The sequence below is a fragment of the Bos indicus genome, chromosome 9, assembly GCF_029378745.1.
Source record: "Bos indicus isolate NIAB-ARS_2022 breed Sahiwal x Tharparkar chromosome 9, NIAB-ARS_B.indTharparkar_mat_pri_1.0, whole genome shotgun sequence".
Taxonomy (NCBI): Eukaryota; Metazoa; Chordata; class Mammalia; order Artiodactyla; family Bovidae; genus Bos; species Bos indicus.
In genome coordinates this window covers 82,197,831-82,219,086 of record NC_091768.1, presented here as the reverse complement: position 1 = coordinate 82,219,086, position 21,256 = coordinate 82,197,831, and the positions used below count along the sequence as shown (strand labels likewise).

The following is a 21,256-nucleotide window of genomic DNA, read 5'->3' as shown; positions in this document are numbered from 1 at the left end:
GAATGGCATTGAAACATGTATAATATCATATAAGAAATGAATCGCCAGTCCAGGTTTGATGCAGGATACAGGATGCTTGGGGCTGGTGCACTGGGATGACCCAGAGCGTTGGTATGGGGAGGGAGGTGGGAGGGGGGTTCAGGATTGGGAACACGTGTACACTCGTGGCAGATTCATGTTGATGTATGGCAAAGCCAATACAATATTGTAAAGTAGTTAGCCTCTAATTAAAATAAATAAATTGAAAAAACAAAAAGAAATTAAAAAAAAAAAAAAGAAGGTGCCATAGAGCAAACATTTGAAAGCAGTGGAGAATTAACCACATAAATATCAGGGAAAAGGCATTCCAGGCATAGAAGTCAGCATGGTGCTGTGACTGAAGGCACAGCATGGCTGAAATCAGCATATAAGAGAAAAAATAGTAAAATGAGACGAGCAAGGTGTGAGTGGGAGGTAGGTCAGATCATGCAGGGTTCTGGAGACCATTATGAGAACTGTAGCTTTCATTCTGAATGAGAAAGGAAGTCACTATAGACTTCTGATTTATTTGAATATGAATACTCTGGCTGTTGTGCTGAGAACAACAGAGGTGTACTTGTAGCTCTGAACAGCTGGTAAAAAGTAGACAGATTCAAATTCTATGTTCTGAACATACAGCCAACAAGATTTCCAAAAGATTTCCAATAAGAGTAACAGACTGAGTATGCAAGAAAGGCATGATTGAAGGTGATTTTTTTTTTTTACCTAGCAGTCAGAATAGGATTCTATCAACTGAAATGTGGAAGACTGGTTAGATCAAGTTTTGAGGGGCAGGTTCAGGAATTCAGCTCGGACATACTAATTTGGAAATGTCTATTAGATTCCCAGATGGAGATGGTATGAAAACATATAAATTTGAGAGTGACCATGTAGTGACACGTAAAACTCATCAGGAGGTCAGACGAATGAATGAACTCATCAGGAGTTCAGGAAGGAATGAATATAGAGAAGCTGGCATGGCCTGAACCACAATGCATCTCAATTTTAGAAGGCTGAGGAAAGAAGGAGCAACTAGCAAAGGAAACTGAGAAGGAACTACAAGTAAGGTGAAAAGAAAATCATGATATAGTAGTATCTTAGGAGCCAGGTAGAGAGACAGAAGTACTGTTAGTGAGCCAACAGGAAAAAGAGGACCAAAAAATGTCACAAGTCAGCCAACATTAACAAACAGCGACATAAGTTACGATGAGGGACATACGACTCAAGAGTCGGGGCTCAGGGTGGCTTACTTGAGAAAAGAGATGCTTGTGGTAAGTTTAAGAGGCTTTTGTTCTCGTAAAAGTGCCGCTTTATGACTGTCAAAACATACACTGTTTTTCTTTTGGATGCAAGCAGCTCTGGCTATAAAATTTGCAGAGCCCAGTGTACAGTGAAGTTGCAAGGCCCCCTTTCCAAATATTACTAAGAATTTCAAGATGGAGGCAGCAGAGCATTAAATCAAGTGCAGAGCCCTTCAAAGAACAGAACCTTGTGTGATGGTGACTGCATGGGACACACACCCACGACAGAAGGCATCTGAACTATAGTAAATACAAGTATTGCTGGTACAGCAGGCTTTCTGAGCTTCTGGTTTCAGAAAAGCACTTAACTGCTTACTAGAGAATGCAAGCAGAAAAAAAAAAAAATGACACAAACATAAGGAGAATCTGTTAGAACATAATTTACTTTTCTCCCCAACTTGCTTTCAAAGCTAAATCAGCATATATGGATCTGAAGTCATTATAGTATGACAGCAAAAAAGGGCAGAAGAGTCGTTAAATTTGATAGCACTAATAAAACTACATGAAAAAAGGCAAAGAAAACAAGCTTACTTCTCATTGGTATGCAGACAAAAAAAATTTTTTTTTTTTTTTAAAGAATCTCCATAGTGTTTTAAGAGTTTTGGTTAACATCTCTGAATGAACATTTAATATATAAATTCATTTTGGTTCTACCCCATTGACATAAAAAATGATGCTTGAATCAGAAGACCAAGTATGAATGCTAAAACTAAGACAGGAATCCACAAGCTTCTCACAGTAATAAAACAGTAGTCTTTCCTACATTTAAAAAATATGCGCATATATAAATGTATCCCTTCATCTAGCAAATATATTTAGTGTTTACTATTACAAGGCATGATATTAGGTCCTGAACTTGTATTCTCTTTCTCCTTCAGCCTTGTTCTAAATATAATCAGAAAGAGAATGAGCAACATCTCTTTCTCTGTTGCATACTCCAAGTCACACCGAGTCATGGCCAGTTTTGAGGATTTTCCCTCCAGGAGTTTTGATAACACTCTTTAGTGAATTTTTATTCCAAGGTCTCTTTCCAGCTCAAAAGCTACATACTTGTTCTATGGAGCTTTTCCAATCTTCTCAAGTACAAACAGCCTTGATTCATCTGTATCTTCCTGGCTGTGTATACATACTCACATCACAGCGATTTTGATATCTACTGTAGTCACTTGTTTTTGAGCCTGTTTCTGTTCTTAGATGATGAAGTCTGTGACAGCAAAAACAGTCTTAGGAATTGACGCATGCTCAGCACCTAGCAAGGAATGTAGCAAACATCAGGGGCAACTTGGAAGTTTCCTGAATGAATAAATGAACTGTTCGATAAATGAAACTATCTCTCAGCTAAATATGACCAGAGGCAGTTTATTAGGAAAGGGCGGAATGAAAGGGAGAACCATATAGCTTGGTTTCATGGACCTCAACTTGCCTACATCTGTTGTCCACTCTTCAATTTCACCACTAGGCAGTGATAATTATTAGGCTGCCTTGCCTTTCCCTCTAAACTTAGATATTCTATGGCCCTTTGGGGTGAGGTTCTCAATGCCCATGTCAGGCTTGGGAGGCAAGTCAACTGCAGTCAGCTGAATGGGTAGGTAGGTGCAGACTCACTTACAGAACTGTTGCTTTTTAGGTCTTTCACACAGTCTTAGTTTACAGACCTTAGACGGCTGTGTTTTTGATAAGAAAGAAGTCAACACAGGTGGCAAAGGCTGAAGGGGAACTTGGGAAATAATTTAATCAATTTTAGAAAAAGACTGACTTTTCACATTAGGTAACATTATAACAGAGGAACCAGAGATCAAATTGCCAACATCTGCTGGATCATTAAAAAAGAAAAACATCTATTTCTGCTTTATGACTATGCCAAAGCCTTTGACTGTGTGGATCACAATAAACTGTGGAAAATTCTGAAAGAGATGGGAATACCAGACCACCTGACCTGCCTCTTGAGAAACCTGTATGCAGGTCAGGAAGCAACAGTTAGAACCGGACATGGAACAACAGACTGGTTCCAAATAGGAAAAGGAGTTCATCAAGGCTGTATATGTCACCCTGTTTATTTAACTTATAGGCAGAGTATATCATGAGAAACGCTGGGCTGGAGGAAGCACAAGCTGGAATCAAGATTGCCGGGAGAAATATCAGTATCCTCAGATATGCAGATGACACCACCCTTATGGCAGAAAGTGCAGAAGAACTACAAGGCCTCTTGATGAAAGTGAAAGTGGAGAGTGAAAAAGTTGGCTTAAAGCTCAACATTCAGAAAACGAAGAGCATGGCATCTGGTCCCATCACTTCATGGCAAATAGATGGGGAAACAGTGGAAACAGTGTCAGACTTTATTTTTCTGGGCTCCAAAATCACTGCAGATGGCGACTGCAGCCATGAAATTCAAAGACACTTACTCCTTGGAAGAAAAGTTATAACCAACCTAGATAGCATATTCAAAAGCAGAGACATTACTTTGTCGACAAAGGTCCGTCTAGTCAAGGCTATGGTTTTTCCAGTAGTCATGTATGAATGCAAGAGTTGAACTGTGAAGAAGGCTGAGCGCCGAAGAATTGATGCTTTTGAACTGTGGTGTTGGAGAAGACTCTTGAGAGTCCCTTGGACTGCAAGGAGATCCAACTAGTCCATTCTAGAGGAGATCAGGCCTGGGTGTTCTTTGGAAGGAATGATGCTAAAGCTGAGACTCCAGCACTTTGGCCACCTCACGCGAAGAGTTGACTCATTGGAAAAGACTCTGATGCTGGGAGGGATTGGGGGCAGGAGGATAAGGGGACGACAGAGGATGAGATGGCTGGATGGCATCACCGACTCGATGGACGTGAGTCTGAGTGAACTCCGGGAGTTGGTGATGGACAGGGAGGCCTGGTGTGCTGCGATTCATGGAGTCACAAAGAGTCGGACATGATTGAGCGACTGAACTGAACTGAACTAAACTGAACATTATAACACGGCAAAACCTTGAAATTACAGGTTTTCAGGCAAAGAGTAGCAGGGAGAATAACATATTTAATAGGGAGAATAAACACACACACACACACACACACTCTAAATTTAAAGGTGGCATGTTTCCATTTTAAACACAATGTTCAAATTTGTTATTTTAATGAGTAAACTTGCAAATATATCTTGGCAATTCAGTTTAAGGCGCAAATGTCCTGATTTTTATATAACGAGGTTTGAATATAGGAATTAAATTGAATTAAGCAAAGGACAGAGTAGCCCTGAAGGAATGGAAAAACTCATAATATCTTGCACCTGAATCATACACTTTCAATTATTCTGGGTGATTTCCTTCTCTAAAATCAAGCATGCATTACATTGCAGAAAGAGCATTAGAGCTCTGATAACTGTCCCTATATAACTTAGTATATACACTTTTATGAAAATGAAGTGCAAAGCAAAAACTGAATCTGCAATTTTATCCAATCTTCAAGTATCTGACTGAAGTAATTTCATAACATTACAAATGAATGCTATATATATTATATGTGCTTTCTAAGTAATTGCTGATTGAACAATAATCTCACACTTTTGAAAGTGAAGCTACATATAAGGGATTTTATTTCCCAAAAAACTTTTAAAATTATACTAAGTAGAAAAATTAAACTTTTTCAATGTATTCTAAAAGTCATTAGATATATTATACATTTTATAGTAGTAATTTATTTCAACATTTAAGGGTATTAAACTTGGACCTACATGAGGAAAAAAGATAATATGATTGTATTATTTACCAAACAGAAACCTAAAAAGTTTAGAGCATGATTTCTGCTTAATGTAACAGGTTGACCCTAGATTGTAATGGGAAGCTAGTTCTGCTGGACAGTAAATAACAGATATTAATATGGTTTTATTTAATTAGCTAAAACAACTCATATAGCCTATGACAGTTTTAAACAAAATAAATATAATCAAAACTATCAAGACAGATTCTCAGCAGTTATGGGAGATGAGACCAGCCACCATTTACTGTGGACCAGGTGCCAAGCCAAACACTTTACTATCAAGGCACTTTGACTTATGATTATGATTTAACAAGTTGGCCTATGATGGGCTGTTAAAACATTGAACAAAGTATTTATTAGAATTATTGCTGAAAATCTATCAGTGTTCTAAGTCACTGGTTAAAACATCCAAGAAAGTATAGATATTTAATTAAGGGTTCAAAATGTATTGATGTTTCAGAATATCAGTTCCTGGGACATTTACATAACAGAAGGAAAAGATGCCAATCCATGAGTCACGCATTTCCCTGTATAAGACAGATTGTTGAGCCAAGCCTTTGCTATGGGGGCTTTCTGCTTGCTCATTGCCTAGGACTGCTACATTTTTCCAGAAGCATCAACCCTACTAGCTTCTTTGCTTTTCTGCGTTGTTTCTGATCCACAGAATGTCTGTTGTATTTTGGAGTCCAATTTTGCCATGTTTGATTTTTCTGTTTTTAACATTTTATCTGTAATTGTTAGGCATTTGAGCGGATGAGGATGAGCGGATGACCTTACAGTATCATTCTAACTGAAGTCTCAGAGCCATCACCTAAATATTTAAATGTATATTTCTTCTGGATACAGTCATAAGCATAGAGCATTTAGGTATAAGAATAACTGAAATATGTTACTGAAGTAGTGGCTGTGTCTTACTGCCCTCTGTATATTTAGTATCAATTCAAAATATAAGTCATTCTGTGAATAGTGGAGGTAGATAGATGGATGGATGGATGGATGGATGGATGGATGGAAGAAGGATGGATGATGAAGTGACTGGCACTGCTATTATCAAAGAACAGTTATGAAAAAGTGTCATTAAATCACTGATATACATGTAAAGTACTAGAGTATAAAAATATATGTGGGACTCAGAAAACTTTGAGAATATATGAGTTTCCATAAATCAACCTCTTTGTATCAGAGGTGACTGAACACATACATCTGAGATAAGCGAGTCTCTTACCATCTGCAACATTGAAAGTAGACTGGACCCAGGGTAAGGAGATGTAAATATAAAATAATGCATATTTTATATTTTATACATTTGTGCTCTTTTATTTACAAACACTCAAATATTGCCTTTCAAGGTAATTAGATTCATGGTTAAATATACATAATTTGCCTATTGCTCTTAAATAAGTTGATTAAACGCAGTGTATGCACATTAGTTTTATGGGTTTGGCTTTTCCATGATAAGTTGTTTCTTTTATTATGAACAAGAAATAAATCACCTTCCAGTTTCTAAGTTCATATCTTATCCCATATAAATTCTCAAAAATATTGTTGTTTCAATGGCTTCATCCATTATTTTGAGGAGTCCAAGTTTGCTTAAGGCACCAATAGGCTAAAACAATAAGTATAGGTTATGATATTAAAACTTAGAGCACTCAAACATAATAATCTAAGGAAAAATACAAAATGCAGACAAAGAGCAACTAATATTAAAAATATACTATAAAATATAAGCTTAAGTCCTAGTTTAAAGAATAACTCCAACATCTGTTGCTTTACTTACTATGTGTACCCTGCTAAGTGGTCATATATAGTGATAATTAGACCATATGCCCCAAAGCTGGGATTACAGGGCTGGTGTGTGTATGTTGGGGGCCGGTGGGGGTGGTAAATGAAACCAGGTCTACCTAAGACCATGTGCTAGGTTCAATAACTCTGTATATAGTCAGGTCCAGCATAAGTTGTCTCAGAATAGAGAATAATACACCACTATCTAAGTGAGATGAGCCAAAGAAAGTTTTCAGTGAACTTGAATACATATACTGCTGAGGATATGGGTTAAATCATCAGATGCCTACCCATAATTATTTTCTCCAAATTCTTCAAATAAATCTTTGACATCAGATTTTGACCTTATTGGAAGCAACTTTTGAGTCATCTAAAGCACATTGAGTTTTCTGCACGTAGTGACTCTACATCCACCTAAGGTACTGAGACACAGGTTTGTTTTTCACTTTGTATATAATAATGCCACTGGAAATTTTAATGTAAAACTTAAGTGCTAATTAAGTGTAACATCAGCACAGGTGGTTATTTGGGGCATCTGGCAGATGTGTATTTTTGTCTTGTCCATAACGTAACATATGGTGTCACTTTCTAAACTGATTTTTAAAAGACTTCTGTGCAATGACATTCAAGACTTGCATTTATGTGATCATATCTCCTGGAATAATTAACAAATCAGAGTAAATTTCTTTGTCTTTTACTTAAAAAAAATCCACCTAGTAATCTCTAGACATTCTAATTGAGCACACAGAGATTATATCAAATTTATTCAACTTCTTTAAATAGTACAGTGTGATTTAAAATAAAATAATTCAGATAGCTACCTATAAAATGAGTGTGAGTTTAAAATAAAATACAAGGTCTCCCCTCTTTCTAAAGGAACATTTCAGAAAATAAAATATCTTGCCTAATATTAATATCAAACCACACAAGGGTTGAATTTCATTGTCCTAACTAGGTAAGTCAAAAGGCAAGAGTTCTTTGAAGTTAAAAAGATTTTTTTAAACTTTATTATGACAATTAAAGACCTAAAATAGCAAGTCAGTAAAAAAAAAAAATTACAGAGTTTGTAATAATAGGAAAAACTAAAAGACTAAATGCTAAATTTAATGCTAAGCATATCTGTAAAAATTAATTTAAAAATTATTTTGTGTTATGTTTAAAGCTATACCATATGTTATAATTGAAGAGAACTCTACAACCCATTAAAGAAAGAAAATTGGTAATAAATGTACACATGAACTGAAAACATGCATAGATTATAACCAAAGGACCAAAGTAAGGGTTAGAGAAATGGATGATTAGGCAGACAACCAGAGATCTGGGACAGCAATGTGCAGTTCACAGCTGAGCTACAAACCTTGTTGGCAATGATTTCTCACTGCACAGAGAAGACACAGGAACTCCAAGGTGGAGAAGGACAAACGTAAGTTCTACCTGCCTGCCAGGCCCATGTCTGTTTTTTGTACCAGTGTGGCACCCCATTCCAGAACTCTTGCCTGGAAAATCCCATGGACGGAGGAGCCTGGAAGGCTGTAGTCCACGGGATCACTGAGGGTCAGACACGACTGAGTGACTTCACTTTCACTTTTCACTTTCCTGCATTGGAGAAGGAAATGGCAACCCACTCCAGTGTTCTTGCCTGGAGAATCCCAGAGACGGGGGAGCCTGGTGGGCTGCCATGTATGGGGTCGCACAGAGTCGGATATGACTGAAGTGACTTAGCAGCAGCAGCAGCAGCAGTCCTTCTACTACTGTGCTACCAACTGCCAGGCGCACACTAAGTAAATGTTGAGTATTTGCTAGAAGTGAAGGAAGGAGGAAGGAAAACTCAGATATGAAATCATATGCTTCTTATAAATAAGGGGACTGGACTGAATTATTTCTTGGGTTCCTTTCAGTCCTAACAATTGATAAATCTAAGTTGTACACACACACACACGATTTCCTTGATAAAAAGCATATGAAGGCCGGGGGAAAAGATATCTCCAAATACCCAGGAAAGAAAAATCTTGCCTGAAACATAGAGCTACCACAGGTACATCCAAATGGATTTTGATTTTAAGAAAAGACTGAGGACAGAATACTGGCAAGGCGGAGGTTTTACTACACTTGGACTATTCTACGTCTATAGCCGACAAGGTTCAGTAAGAAAAGTAAACTCATATTACATGTAGGTGTCACATCTTTCAATATTGCCTTGTTTGTACTAACACACAGGGATTCACCCTCCTTGTAATAATTTATGGCAATTAGAAACATTACTCTTGGCAGTTAGGAAAGAAGGTTACTTTTTACCGAATGTGACAGTATTGGTAGAAGGGCTTTTAAAGAGCTAACCAAATTTAAATAAGGCCATTCATTGGGGTGGACCCTAATCCAGTATAACAGGGGTCCTTATAAAAAGAGGGCATTTTGACCAGTTTTAAGACACAGATACCCACAAAGTGGACATCATGTAAAGACACAGGGAGAAGACAGCCATCTACAACCCAAGGAGAGGGGCCTCAGAAGAAACCCACCCTGCTTGCATCTTGACTTCAGATTTCTAGACTCTAGAAATATGACAAAATAAATGTCTGATGTTTAAAACACCTATTTAGGAACTTTGTTATGGTGGACCTAGCAAACTGATACATCTCCACAAACTTCACTCTAAAATCTATTACCTAGGTTATTTTTCCTAGCATCTTTGCCTCAGTTCCCAAAGTAAAATATGAAGCTTTCATCAAAACATTAATAATATATAATATTAAGAGAATTTATAGTTTTGGATCATTGATAAATTTAGAAGGTAAACTATGATAAAATATGTTCTACAATCTAGAATCAACATGAACCTGTAAAAGGAAAAATCATTTCCTACCTCAAGATTTCAGTTTTAATCAAAATGGTAGTACAGTCACAAACACATTTTATTCCTTCACAAAACAATTCTATTAGAAGAGCTTTGTATTATTCCATTTCATCACTAATACCTGAATCCTCAAAATGCGTACATGAATAATCAATAGAAGACAAAGCTGAAAAAAGTAAGGAAACATTGATTTTTTAAAGCAGTAATTTTAAATCTTCTATCATTATTATTACATACTGTATCTTCCTTTTTATCTCAGTCTTAGAGCTATTTCTATACTATATTCTCTTTAAGTACAAAGAGAAAATTTACCCAAATGGTAACTTGAATAACCTGATCACAAGCATTTGAAATAAAATAAATCCCAGGATCTTATCATTTTGCATTGAAGCAGCTTATAACATAGAAGACATCTTCCTTTAGAAGAAGCATATGTTAGTGTTTGTCATTTTTTAAAATGGGAACAGAGTTCTAACATCACAGCATAATGTAAAGATTTAGAATAAGAACTTGTGTTGCATGTGAAGAGTAAAACAATATAACAAAACAAGGTGATATGTGATATATGAGAAAATGGGTATGAAGAGATATAAAATAAATGAATAGAAAGTTAATGAGGCAAACAATTTAAATAATTCAAGGACATAACAGTCAATGTGTCACTTGATAATATTCAGTATATCTGCTTTTCGAAGTAAAAGTACAAATTTGCATAGAGATAGATATTTAAACAGAATAAAAATGCAAGAGTTTTTTTTTTTTTAATGCAAGAGTTTAAGATAAAAAAAAAAAAAAGAAAGAAAACTCCACAAACCTGTAAAACAGTTTTAAACACAAAGGTCTTCATTTGCTTTTGGACTTATATCTATACTATTTTCTCACTACAAGTCCTTATTTTTCTCCAGTTTCATTTAATAAAACAAAATAGTTTGTAATTCTTTATGACTCTTTAACTTCTGAATTTAAGATTAACTTAGAGTAAATATTTCCCCAATATAATATATTAACAATTTAAAATCTATAAGGAATAGGTAAATTTCATGATCAGCTAAGAATACTATTATGCTTTAGATACCTGCAACATTTGAAAAACTCTTCAATTAAATATGAAGAGAAGACTTAATCTGAAACAAAAGGGAGCAAGGCATGCAATTTCAATAAGATGCCTAAATACTAGTAATTAGAAACAGAGGGAGGAAAAAAAAAATCCTGTCATAATTGGTTCCACTAACATATTTATTTTATTTGGAATATTTACTTCACAAAATAAAAATGAACAAAGAAAGGTACCCACTGTATGTGGTCAACTTACTTTACAGTGATCATATTGGAGCTGTAAGGCTGGGACATCCCCTCCAACAGGCATTTGTTTCTTAAGCTCTTCATCTTTCATATTCAGCCATTTGATCAGTTCTTCTAAAGACGTCAGCAATCTGTTCCATTTCTCAGCACTGGCCTCCAAATGAGCCCTGTTGAGAGATAACACTGACCACATTTAAACATTTGAAATGCATCTGAAAAATTACATACCCTCCTTTGGCCTAATAATCTTGTATAACGAACTAATGCTCACATCTAAGAAAGAGACTGACACTTTATAAAAAGAATATATATTTCCTGTAAAAAATAGTTCTTTTGAATAAGCTAGACTAGTCAGGATGTGTTTGTAGTATTTGTCAAAAGTTAAAACATACACCTCCATGTCACAAAGGCATCTATAAGGCTTTCAAGAAGAATGCCCATGACATAATGCAAAATTAAGCAAGTTTCAATAGTTTATATATGGTGTATATGCACATTCAAATGTAACTTTTTTCATTTCTTCTATCTATATAGGAAGAGAGGTATACAAGAAATTATATGTATATAAAATGTTTAGAAAGACACATACCAGATGTAGTTACTACTAAGAGCAAATTAACCACTTAATTTTTATATATTTTGGTACTAATTGAGTATATTCAACAGGCTTATGTGATTTTTCTTTCCAAAAAAGCTAATTTTGAGAGGGATTACTAATGTCTTAATTTCTCTCATAGTCAAATAAATTACTGAAAGCAGAATATCACCAATATTTATCTCAGAATATTGAAAAACAATAAGACATTACTTGGACAGAACACTATTTGGCTTTTGGATGACTGATATCTAGTGACATATGTCCACTGTGAAAAGAAAATAATTGGTCAAAAACCATTGATTGCATTATTTATACTCTGAATCAAAGATAAGGTCTTTATTCCAGTAAAAATTTCTGTTTTTAACACAAAGTTCCTTCAGATTCTTAAATTGTGAACTTATAATTAGGAAACTTTATTTAAGAAATACATTTTTATGTGATGAATATTTAAATAAGAGAAAAGCCTTTGAAAATAGACATGTAAACAAAAGACAAATTTGCTAGATGCTCCTGTTAGAGCCTTGGAGAAAGCCCAGTTATACAGCCTCAAGCCCACACCACATGGGTTTAAAAGGATGAATCAGTCAAAAGCAATTCAAAAGCCTCAAGGAATCAGTGTTTCCTCATTCTTGCAGCAGACAGACCATGAACGTGGACTTACAAGCTAAACTGCATGAAATGGAATTACCTTGACTGTCCATGACCTTTCAGAATGAGAGAGGCAAGGCTAATGGAGACAGACATAAGCTTTGTTACATAACAGCTTCCAAAGACTAAAGATTTATGATAGATAAAGATGACTCATTTGGGGCAACCCCAGGGACATGAAACCTCTGTTGACCAGGCTTCACATCCTTTCATACACAACTTTTACCATAACACTGGCTTATGATCCACGCTTCCACAAAACCGCTGCTTCACTGAATGGTATAAAACAAATCAACCAAGCACAACTACTGTCTCTCAGACTGATCAGTGATTTCCTTTTTGGGAAAGGAAATCCGAACCTTTGTCTCAAAGCTAATAATAGCTTGCTCTAGCAAAAAGCAAATATTTCCCCAATGATCACATTAGGTGATCTCAGCAGTGGATATTCAACAATATCATAAGTCTTGTTTAAAAGTTCATAATGTGTTCAGAAGAACAACTACATATCTCTGATTTCTAGTTTATCTCTAATTCCTAAAAAATTGGCCACAGTCTAGCAGCCAATATTCTTGGCTAAAAGAAAAAAAATGGTAGTTCTGTATATCTCTAAAACACCAAGAATCTGCATTCAGTCAAACAAGACCAACTGTCCTGCAATCTATTTACAGTTCCATTGTCAACTGGTTAAGATAAAACAAACTCTTCAAACAACAAAATTCTATGTCTTATAAAACCAAGATACGAAATAATTTTTAGGAAAATTATAAATACAGAAAGAAGTTTAAATTATGTTTAAATCTTATAATTTAAATTTTTATTGTATTCTCTTGTATTTAAAGTCTTTTCTGTTCATTCTACAGGTGCTAAGATTGACCTCACATTACAAACTTGTGCTGTAATGAGATCCCAGTTCTGTTTGCTGGCCAACTTTTCTGTGTTCATATTGATTAATTTTAGGCCAAATATGTAATTACCTATCACTGATAAATAATAATTTTACCTGGCACAGAACAGAACTAAATAATTTCAATTATGAAAGTGAAAGTTGCTCAGTCATACTCAACTCTTTGCAACCCCATGGACTATACAGTCCATTGAATTCTCTAGGCCAGAATATTGGAGTGGGTAGCCTTTCCCTTCTCCAGGAGATCTTCCCAACCCAAGGATTGAACCCAGGTGTTCTACATTGCAGCTGGATTCTTTACCAACTGAGCTACAAGGTAAGCCCAAGAACACTGGAGTGGGTAGCCTATACCTTCTCCAGCTAATCTTCCTGATGTAAGAATCAAACCAGGGTCTCCTGCATTGCAGGCAGATTCTTTAGCAACTGAGCTATTAGGGAAGATATTAACTGAAAATTCTCTCTGCCAGTTACAAAGCATTTTGTCAACTATATTTGGTGCAATTTCTTTCCAATATTTTTAAATCCCCCAAATAAATAGACAAATAAACAACGGCTAGAAATCAGAAGTCCTTAGTCAATCAATAAGTGCTTGAGTGTCTTTGTGTGCAAAACACTGATGCACACACCCTGACCTCTTATTTTAGATTATTTGATCCTGCATCTTCAATATCTATAGTTTAGCGCTTTAATCAATAACCAAACCAGACATTACATTCCTTTGAAAGCCAATTACATACTCATTGTATTGAAGAGCATGCAAAAGTCTTTTCCAGTGCAATTAACTTTTTGACTGCACAGGGATAATGAAATTGATCACTGAAATCTATGGCATATGGGACCTGAATAACTCTTTATAAAGATGAAGGAAATACATTTTTAAGAGAGATACTGAAGTTACTTTGAAATTAATAAAAATAACATTTGCGTATGTGCTTCTCAGAATCTTTCCCTTTCCATAATAAAAAACAAGCTGATCTGACAGAATCTTTGCCTGGAAAATCTGTTCTGGTTATTCTCTGATAGATTATAAATATGTGTTTAGTGGATCACTACCATATGTCCAAATAAGTGCATGCTTCTGTAGTAGCCTTCAGTGTCCTAGTTTCAATTTAATTCTTTCATCTTTCAAGATGAAAGCCTTTTCTTGGGCACTAGGTTGAATGGTTTACAAAAAGAAACCTTACATTTGTGTTTGGTGTAGTTGTACTTCTTTAATTTTACTTTAAACATTCTGAAGCTTGTATTTTCCCAAGACTACAGACAGCCGGTCATCAATCATGCTTTCAGAATCATCACTTAAAACATTTCTTTATCCCACACATATCTGCAGGTACTCACATTTTGGATAATAGACTTATTATACCCTCACCTGCTTCAGTTCATTCTTTGGGTACCTAACATGTGCAAAGCAATAGATACTTTCATTTTGCTATTAACTCAGAGTGATATCTACTACATAAAATGCTTTACAAAAGTTACTTCTTTTAGATTGAATAACTTATTTTACAACTTTGTAAACAATTTTAAGTGATGAGTTATTTTTAAAACTATAACATGAAAACATTTTAGAAGGTAAATAATCATTAAAAAGCACCTCATCATTTAAATATAGTAGAAAAGGAACTATGGATAAAACTATGTATTAATATACATTCTAAACCCTTAATTCTAAACCCAAAAAACTACTTATTATGTTTCTCAAAGAAGTATTTATTCCTTTTCCCAACATACAGATACAAAAAAAGGAAAAAGAAAATAGAGTAAACAGTATGAGAGGGACATCTATTTAAAAAAAATATAGTTTTCCATTTTTTTTTTTCAATAAAAGCAAACATCTATGGAGCACTCCAGAGAAGGCAATGGCAACCCATTCCAGTACTCTTGCCTGGAAAATCCCATGGACGGAGGGGCCTAGTAGGCTGCAGTCCATGGGGTTGCAAAGAGTCGGACACAACTGAGCAACTTCACTTTGACTTTTCACTTTCATGCATTGGAGAAGGAAATGGCAACCCACTCCAGTGTTCTTGCCTGGATAATTCCAGGGATGGTAGAGCCTGGTGGGCTGCCGTCTATGGGGTCACACAGAGTTGGACACGACTGAAGTGACTTAGAAGCAGCAGCAGCAGCATGGAGCACTTGCTCTGATATCAAGCACTACCCTGTTTCAGAAATATAAAGTTCTAGGGTCAAGTTGGAGAAGGAAATGGCAACCCACTCCTTGTTCTTGCCTGGAGAATCCCAAGGATGGGGGAGCCTGGTGGGCTGCCATCTATGGGGTCGCATAGAGTCGGACACGACTGAAGCGACTTAGCAGCAGGGTCAAGTTAGGAGAAACAGAAGTAAACCAAATATACTCTGAGATAGGAAACCTCCTAAGAACTCTCTGAGGCAACTACAGCTCAGAGAAGAAAGAAATTTGCTCAAGAAGCCGTGGTGAGAATTTGGAATATTCATACTCAATTCTAAGCCCTTTATACTATGTTGCTTTCATCGTGGAGAACACTCAAGAGGGCAGATAGAAACTGCCCAGATATATATGTAGACAAGGAAAGATACATTTGGAAAGTAGTAGGTCTGCCAAAGAATTTGATGATTCAAATTAAGAGGAGTAAAGATATACCATCCCTTGTTGTGTAAGGAAGGAATCGTGCTTGTGTTTGTGCTCACTTGCTCAGTCGTGTCCAACTCTTTGCGACCCGTGGACTATAGCCCACCAGGCTCCTCTGTCCATGGGATTCTCCCGGCAAGAATACTGGAGTGGGTTGTCATTTCCTACTTCAAGGGACCTTCCGAACCCAGGAATGGAACCCATGTATCTCATGTCTCCTGACTGGCAGGTGGATTCTTTACCACTGGTCACCAGGGAATGCACAGAATTAAATATCCACTTTGGCATTCTTACTACACAGAAACTTTTATTTCATGGTAGAACCCATAGACTATACGTTCAGTTATAATGAAAAAAAAAAAAAAAAAAACCTTCATTAGTGCAAAAATCACCAGGAACATTAAATATGAGATATTCCTGCTCCCAGAAAAGAAATTAAGACTGACTACAAGAAAAAAGTGGAGTTCTCAGAATTCAGACTGTTCTGAAAAGAACACCAAAGCTGTGCTTCCAACATTATAGCCACCAGCAACATGTGACAATTTCAGTTTAAAGCTTCAGGGGGGACTTCCTTGGTGATCCAGTGGCTAAGACTCTGAGCTCCCAGCACAGGGGGCCCAGGCTTGATCCCTGATCAGGGAACTAGATCCCATATGCCGCAACCAAGAGTTCTCATCCTGCAACTAAAGATCCTGCATGCTGCCACTAAAAAAAGAAAGAAAGAAAAGAAAAAAAATTCCATGTGCCACAATTAAGACTCAATGCTGTCAAGGAGTCAAATAAGTATTAATCTTAAGGTAACTAAAATAAGTGAAATGGGGAATTCGGTTCACCAGTTGCACTCGCCACATTTCAACTGCTCAACTTTCCACATACGGCTGATGGCTACTGTAGAGAACATGTCCATCACTGCAGAAAGTTTTACAGAGGAGCACTTAGCCAGAGGGAAAAATAAGGAAAGCTGCAGAATCTTCTTCTATGAGATTTGAGAGAAGAAAATTTTAGTAGTTTTACAACATGGCTAGCAAAATCAACTCGCTTAAGTTAAAAGCAGTGTCGATGACATGGTAAAAGTGTGGTAACATCAGATGTAATGACGATGTTAAAGGTTAATCTTCTCTAAGGGCTTTTAAAAAGGTGCTCTGAATCTTTAGGAGGCTCATAAAGGGAAGGGAAGATAGAATTTTATCTTTGAACTCTGTTTTCATTAGATTTGACAATTTCACTGGCCTTTGAAACCATATGTTAATAAGGATCCATATTAAACATCATTAAGCTGATAAGTGAGCATTTAATTAATATAATTCTAAATGACACAAATGTAACATAAAAGTTTAAGCCGTGGCATTCACATTACTGAATTTATTAGTAATTTCCAATTCACATTTTTTCCAGGAGGTAAAATATTGAATACCCTGTCAAAGTTCTTAACCACCTATCTTCTAGCTCAAGTTTCAAGTTACTAGCTATCTTTATATCCATCTAAATGGAATATATACTTGTAAGCATCGTTTTTTGATTGCAGAAGAATAGTTGGCAAATTAGATGTCACTATTTTAAAGGTGTAGTCGAAGTTATCTGCAAAGACTTGAAAATAATATTTAAGATATTAACCCAAGGCGTTGAGCCACATATAATTCCATAGTTCTAATGACCACATCGTGGTCAAAGGAGGTAATATCAAGCATTTCTTATAGGCATGTGGAATGTTAAAAAATATTGACTGTCATTATGATCTTTGACAGATGTTCTCTTTTCTAAAAATGATAAATTGCAGCAAATACTTTCTGCCATGACAATATTGACTTCAGCACAATTACAGCACAATTTGAAAAAAGAATGTACAGAAAGGACATCTATCTGATGGCCTTATTTTCAGAAAAGAATGAAGCAAGGCTGCATGTCACGAAGATTTGGAGAGGTTTTGGGAGTTAAAGAGGAATCAAAATCTTCAAAAGTTAGCGATAGTGGTGAATACGATAGAAAATCATTCAGAATCACAATACCAATTCTAAGTAAAAACTGTCAAATTATAGTTGAAGAAATTTTACCATTTTTCACTTTCCAATGCAACACTAGGGAGTCCAGAATTTAGATCAGGGGATAGGGAAGTTGACTTCTGTTGACTATAGAGCAGCAAAGGCTGGAAAAGCAGACACAAGTTCAAGGAGGACAGGGATTTCAAAGTCCTGACATTACTGAAATGGCTTATAATGAAATCCAAGCTCAGTAGAAGAGGTTGATGAAGTCTGAAAAGAGGAAAATTTTTAGCAACTTAAGATAAGGAGAAAGATGGACAAATTGGGGAAGAAGAAGGAAAAATAAAAAGAAAGCTAGGAATTCCACAGTTGAAAGTATTAGTGGATGTGCATTTTTAAACAATCTAGTTGAAGTATTGTAGATTCATTATATATACAGAATAAAATGATAAAGTTGGAGGACAGTATATGGTAGGATGGTCCTGGTATATAAGAAGCTAATGGAGGAAGGTCTTCTTCATAAAATCCATAACTTTCATGTGAAGGACAGTTCTTTTACTGATGATGTTCTAAACGATCCTGATTTGCTACAACAGAGGGCTCTTCTCCAACTAACTTGGTAAAATCAACAGCACTCAGATGCTCATGGCCTGATGGGATGTAATAAAATAAAATGTGTGTTTTGAAAACAATTTGCCCTTGCTCTCTTAAGATTGATCATCCCAGGGATGCCAAGATACCATGGGGTGTTAACTGAGTCCCAGGCATGGCCAGACCTATGGGGCTTAGAAACAAAATGGGAATAAAAGCATTTACAGATAAAGTAAAAAGAAACTGAGAAGTCAAAATGTAGCAAGTTATCAAGAGAGATATCAACACCAAGGATGACAGTTGAAGAAAGGATGGAGAATAAAAAGGAAGTCAGATGCTCAAATCAATGAGTGAAGTAGAAGAGTGCCCTCCAGATCAGGAGGAAGCAGGACTAAGACAGTGAGAGGGTAGAATAATGGATGTATTGATTTCTAAGGAGAAGTTGTCGAGAGGTGCAAAAGCAATGCTTAAGAAACCAGTGAGGCTGCCAACCTTCTCTCTTAGCCCTGGGCAGCAGGGCTCTTGTTCAGCCAGTGTCTGCTGGCACCATATTGAGAGTTTATGACTGGAATTCTAATTTATTGCTGTCCACAGCAGTAGTTATATATTAGATTCTTCTTGCTGACTGCCAGGTGAGGAAAATGGGAAAACTGAACTCTATTAGAGTGTTTTAAGTAAAGCAGGGAATTAAGGGGACAAGACTAAACTTTGGAGAAAAGTGATGGAAAAGTTTACAGAAATATTAAAAATAGAGGAGAATTTGTTCACAGTAGAGGCCAGTGCAAGGGTAGATGATACTTGAAAAGAAATGAGAATCAAGAACACAGAAACAGAAATTCATAGCACACTCAGCATGCATTATTTTCAGTAAGGACGGAAGCAGGCAGTTGGCTGGGAGGTTGGGGGGTTGTAGATTACTCTACACTTTTGTTAATGAGAACACTTGCCCATCCCAACTTTTTGGGAAGGGATTTTCTCACTAACTGTAAGCACATTCCTGGCCACTTCTCCATCCCTGTAGAGGGAAACTGAGAAATCTGATTTGTAGATTTGGGAAATACAGATATACTTAGATCAGCCCAATCTTCCCTTTTGAGAACAAACCTGCAGAGACTGAGTTCTTTTCTATCCTTCCATGTAGGGTTTCCCACATGGGAGACCATACTGTCCAGTAACTGCTGGTGATTCTGCCTGCTTCTGGAGTTCAGTTAACAGTTTCATTCAGCTCTCACTCTCAGCTACCTCTTATAGCCTGGCTTCTGTCCGTAACTAACATGACACTGATGTTCTCACTTGTTCTTACTTTTGTTCACTTTTTCTTGCAGCCAGGAAAGAAGGATGTTAGTTCTCCGAAATTCCTAATATTAGTGACCAAGAAAAAAGATGGAGTAGGGAGAATTTCTATGTCTTTTGGACTAATTAGTCCCAAACATAATGGTTGGTAATCAATGAGAATAATAATAATGAAAAAAAGTCAGTGAAAGTGTTAATCACTCAGTCATGTCCAACTCTTTGCGACCCCATAGACTGTAGCCTGCCAGGCTCCTCTGATCATGGGACTTTCCAGGCAAGAACACTGGAGTAGGTAGCCATTCCCTTCTCCAGGGGGTCTTCCAGACCCAGGGCTCAAACCCAGGTGTCCTGAATTGCAGGCAGAGTCTTTACTATCTGAGCCACCCAGGGAATAGTTAACAATTATTCAGTGCTTACCATGTGTTTTAGGCACTTTATAAAGGCTAATTAAATTAATTATTCATGATGACTCTATAATGAAGTTATTCTTCATATCCCTATTTTGCACATGAGGAAATACATATTGGGTTACTAACCTCCTCCACAGTATCACAGCTGCCAAAGACAAAACTGGTGTTTAAATCTAGGTGGTCTAGCTCCAAAGTATTAACGCATCCTGTACTTCTCTCTGAGGTGTGCTTCCTATATGAGGGCCCATTACTAAGAATAATGAACCATTTTATCTTTTTTTAATTGAGATATAATTGACATATATTAGTGTCAGATGTACAACATAATGATTCAATATTTTTATTGATTGCATGCCATAGTCATGATAAAATACTATATTTCCTGTTTTGTACATTATATCCTTGAAACTTATCTATTTTATACCTTAATTCTCTTTACTATCTTTACTATCTTAATTCTCTTTATCCACACTTCCCTCTGATAATCACCAGTTTGTTCTCAGTAGTGAGTCTGTTTCCATTTTGTTATATCTTTTAATTTTTTAGATTCCATATGTAAGTGAAAACATACAGTATTTGTCAGTATATGTCTTTGTCTTATTTAAATAAGCATAATACCCTTCAGGTTATATGTTTTATATATATATATATATATATATACACACATACATACATATATATATATGGTGGTGGTGGTTTAGTTGCTAAGTCATGTCCCACTCTTGCAACCTCATGGACTATAGCTTGCCAGGCTCCTCTGTCCATGGCATTCTCCAGGCAAGCATACTGGAGTAGGTTGCCATTTCCTTCTCCAGGGGATCTTCCCAACCCAGGGATCAAACCTGGGTTTCTTGCACGGCAGGCAGATTCTTTACCGACTGAGCTTTGAGGGAAGATATATATATAGATAGATATAGATATATATGTCAGCTCATATACACGTATATTCCATAATATGTGTGTGTATAGTGACTCAGCAGTAAAGAATCCACCTGCAATGCAGGAGACACAGGAGACATAGGTTCAATCTCTGGGTTGGGAAGATCCCCTCGAAGAGGGCATGATAACTCCCTCCAATATTCTTGCCTGGAGAATCCCCATGGACAGAGGAGCCTGGTGGGCTACAGTCCATAGGGTTGCAAAGAGTTGGGCATGATTGAAGTGACTTAGTGTGCACACGCATGCACACACACACACAGTGGAATATTACTCATCCCTAAAAAAGAATGAAATTTTA

General features: G+C 36.5%; 1 protein-coding gene across 11 annotated transcripts in view; it reads right to left on the bottom strand.

Annotated features, from left to right (window-relative positions):
- The window catches only part of UTRN (utrophin), a 557,788-nt gene that overhangs the window by 143,393 nt on the left and 393,139 nt on the right, over positions 1–21,256 (bottom strand). For all 11 annotated transcript variants that reach the window (XM_070795583.1, XM_070795587.1, XM_070795585.1 and 8 more), the window contains one exon: positions 10,999–11,155. In XM_070795583.1, the coding sequence (XP_070651684.1) occupies positions 10,999–11,155 (157 nt within the window). The remainder of the gene's footprint in view (positions 1–10,998; positions 11,156–21,256) is intronic.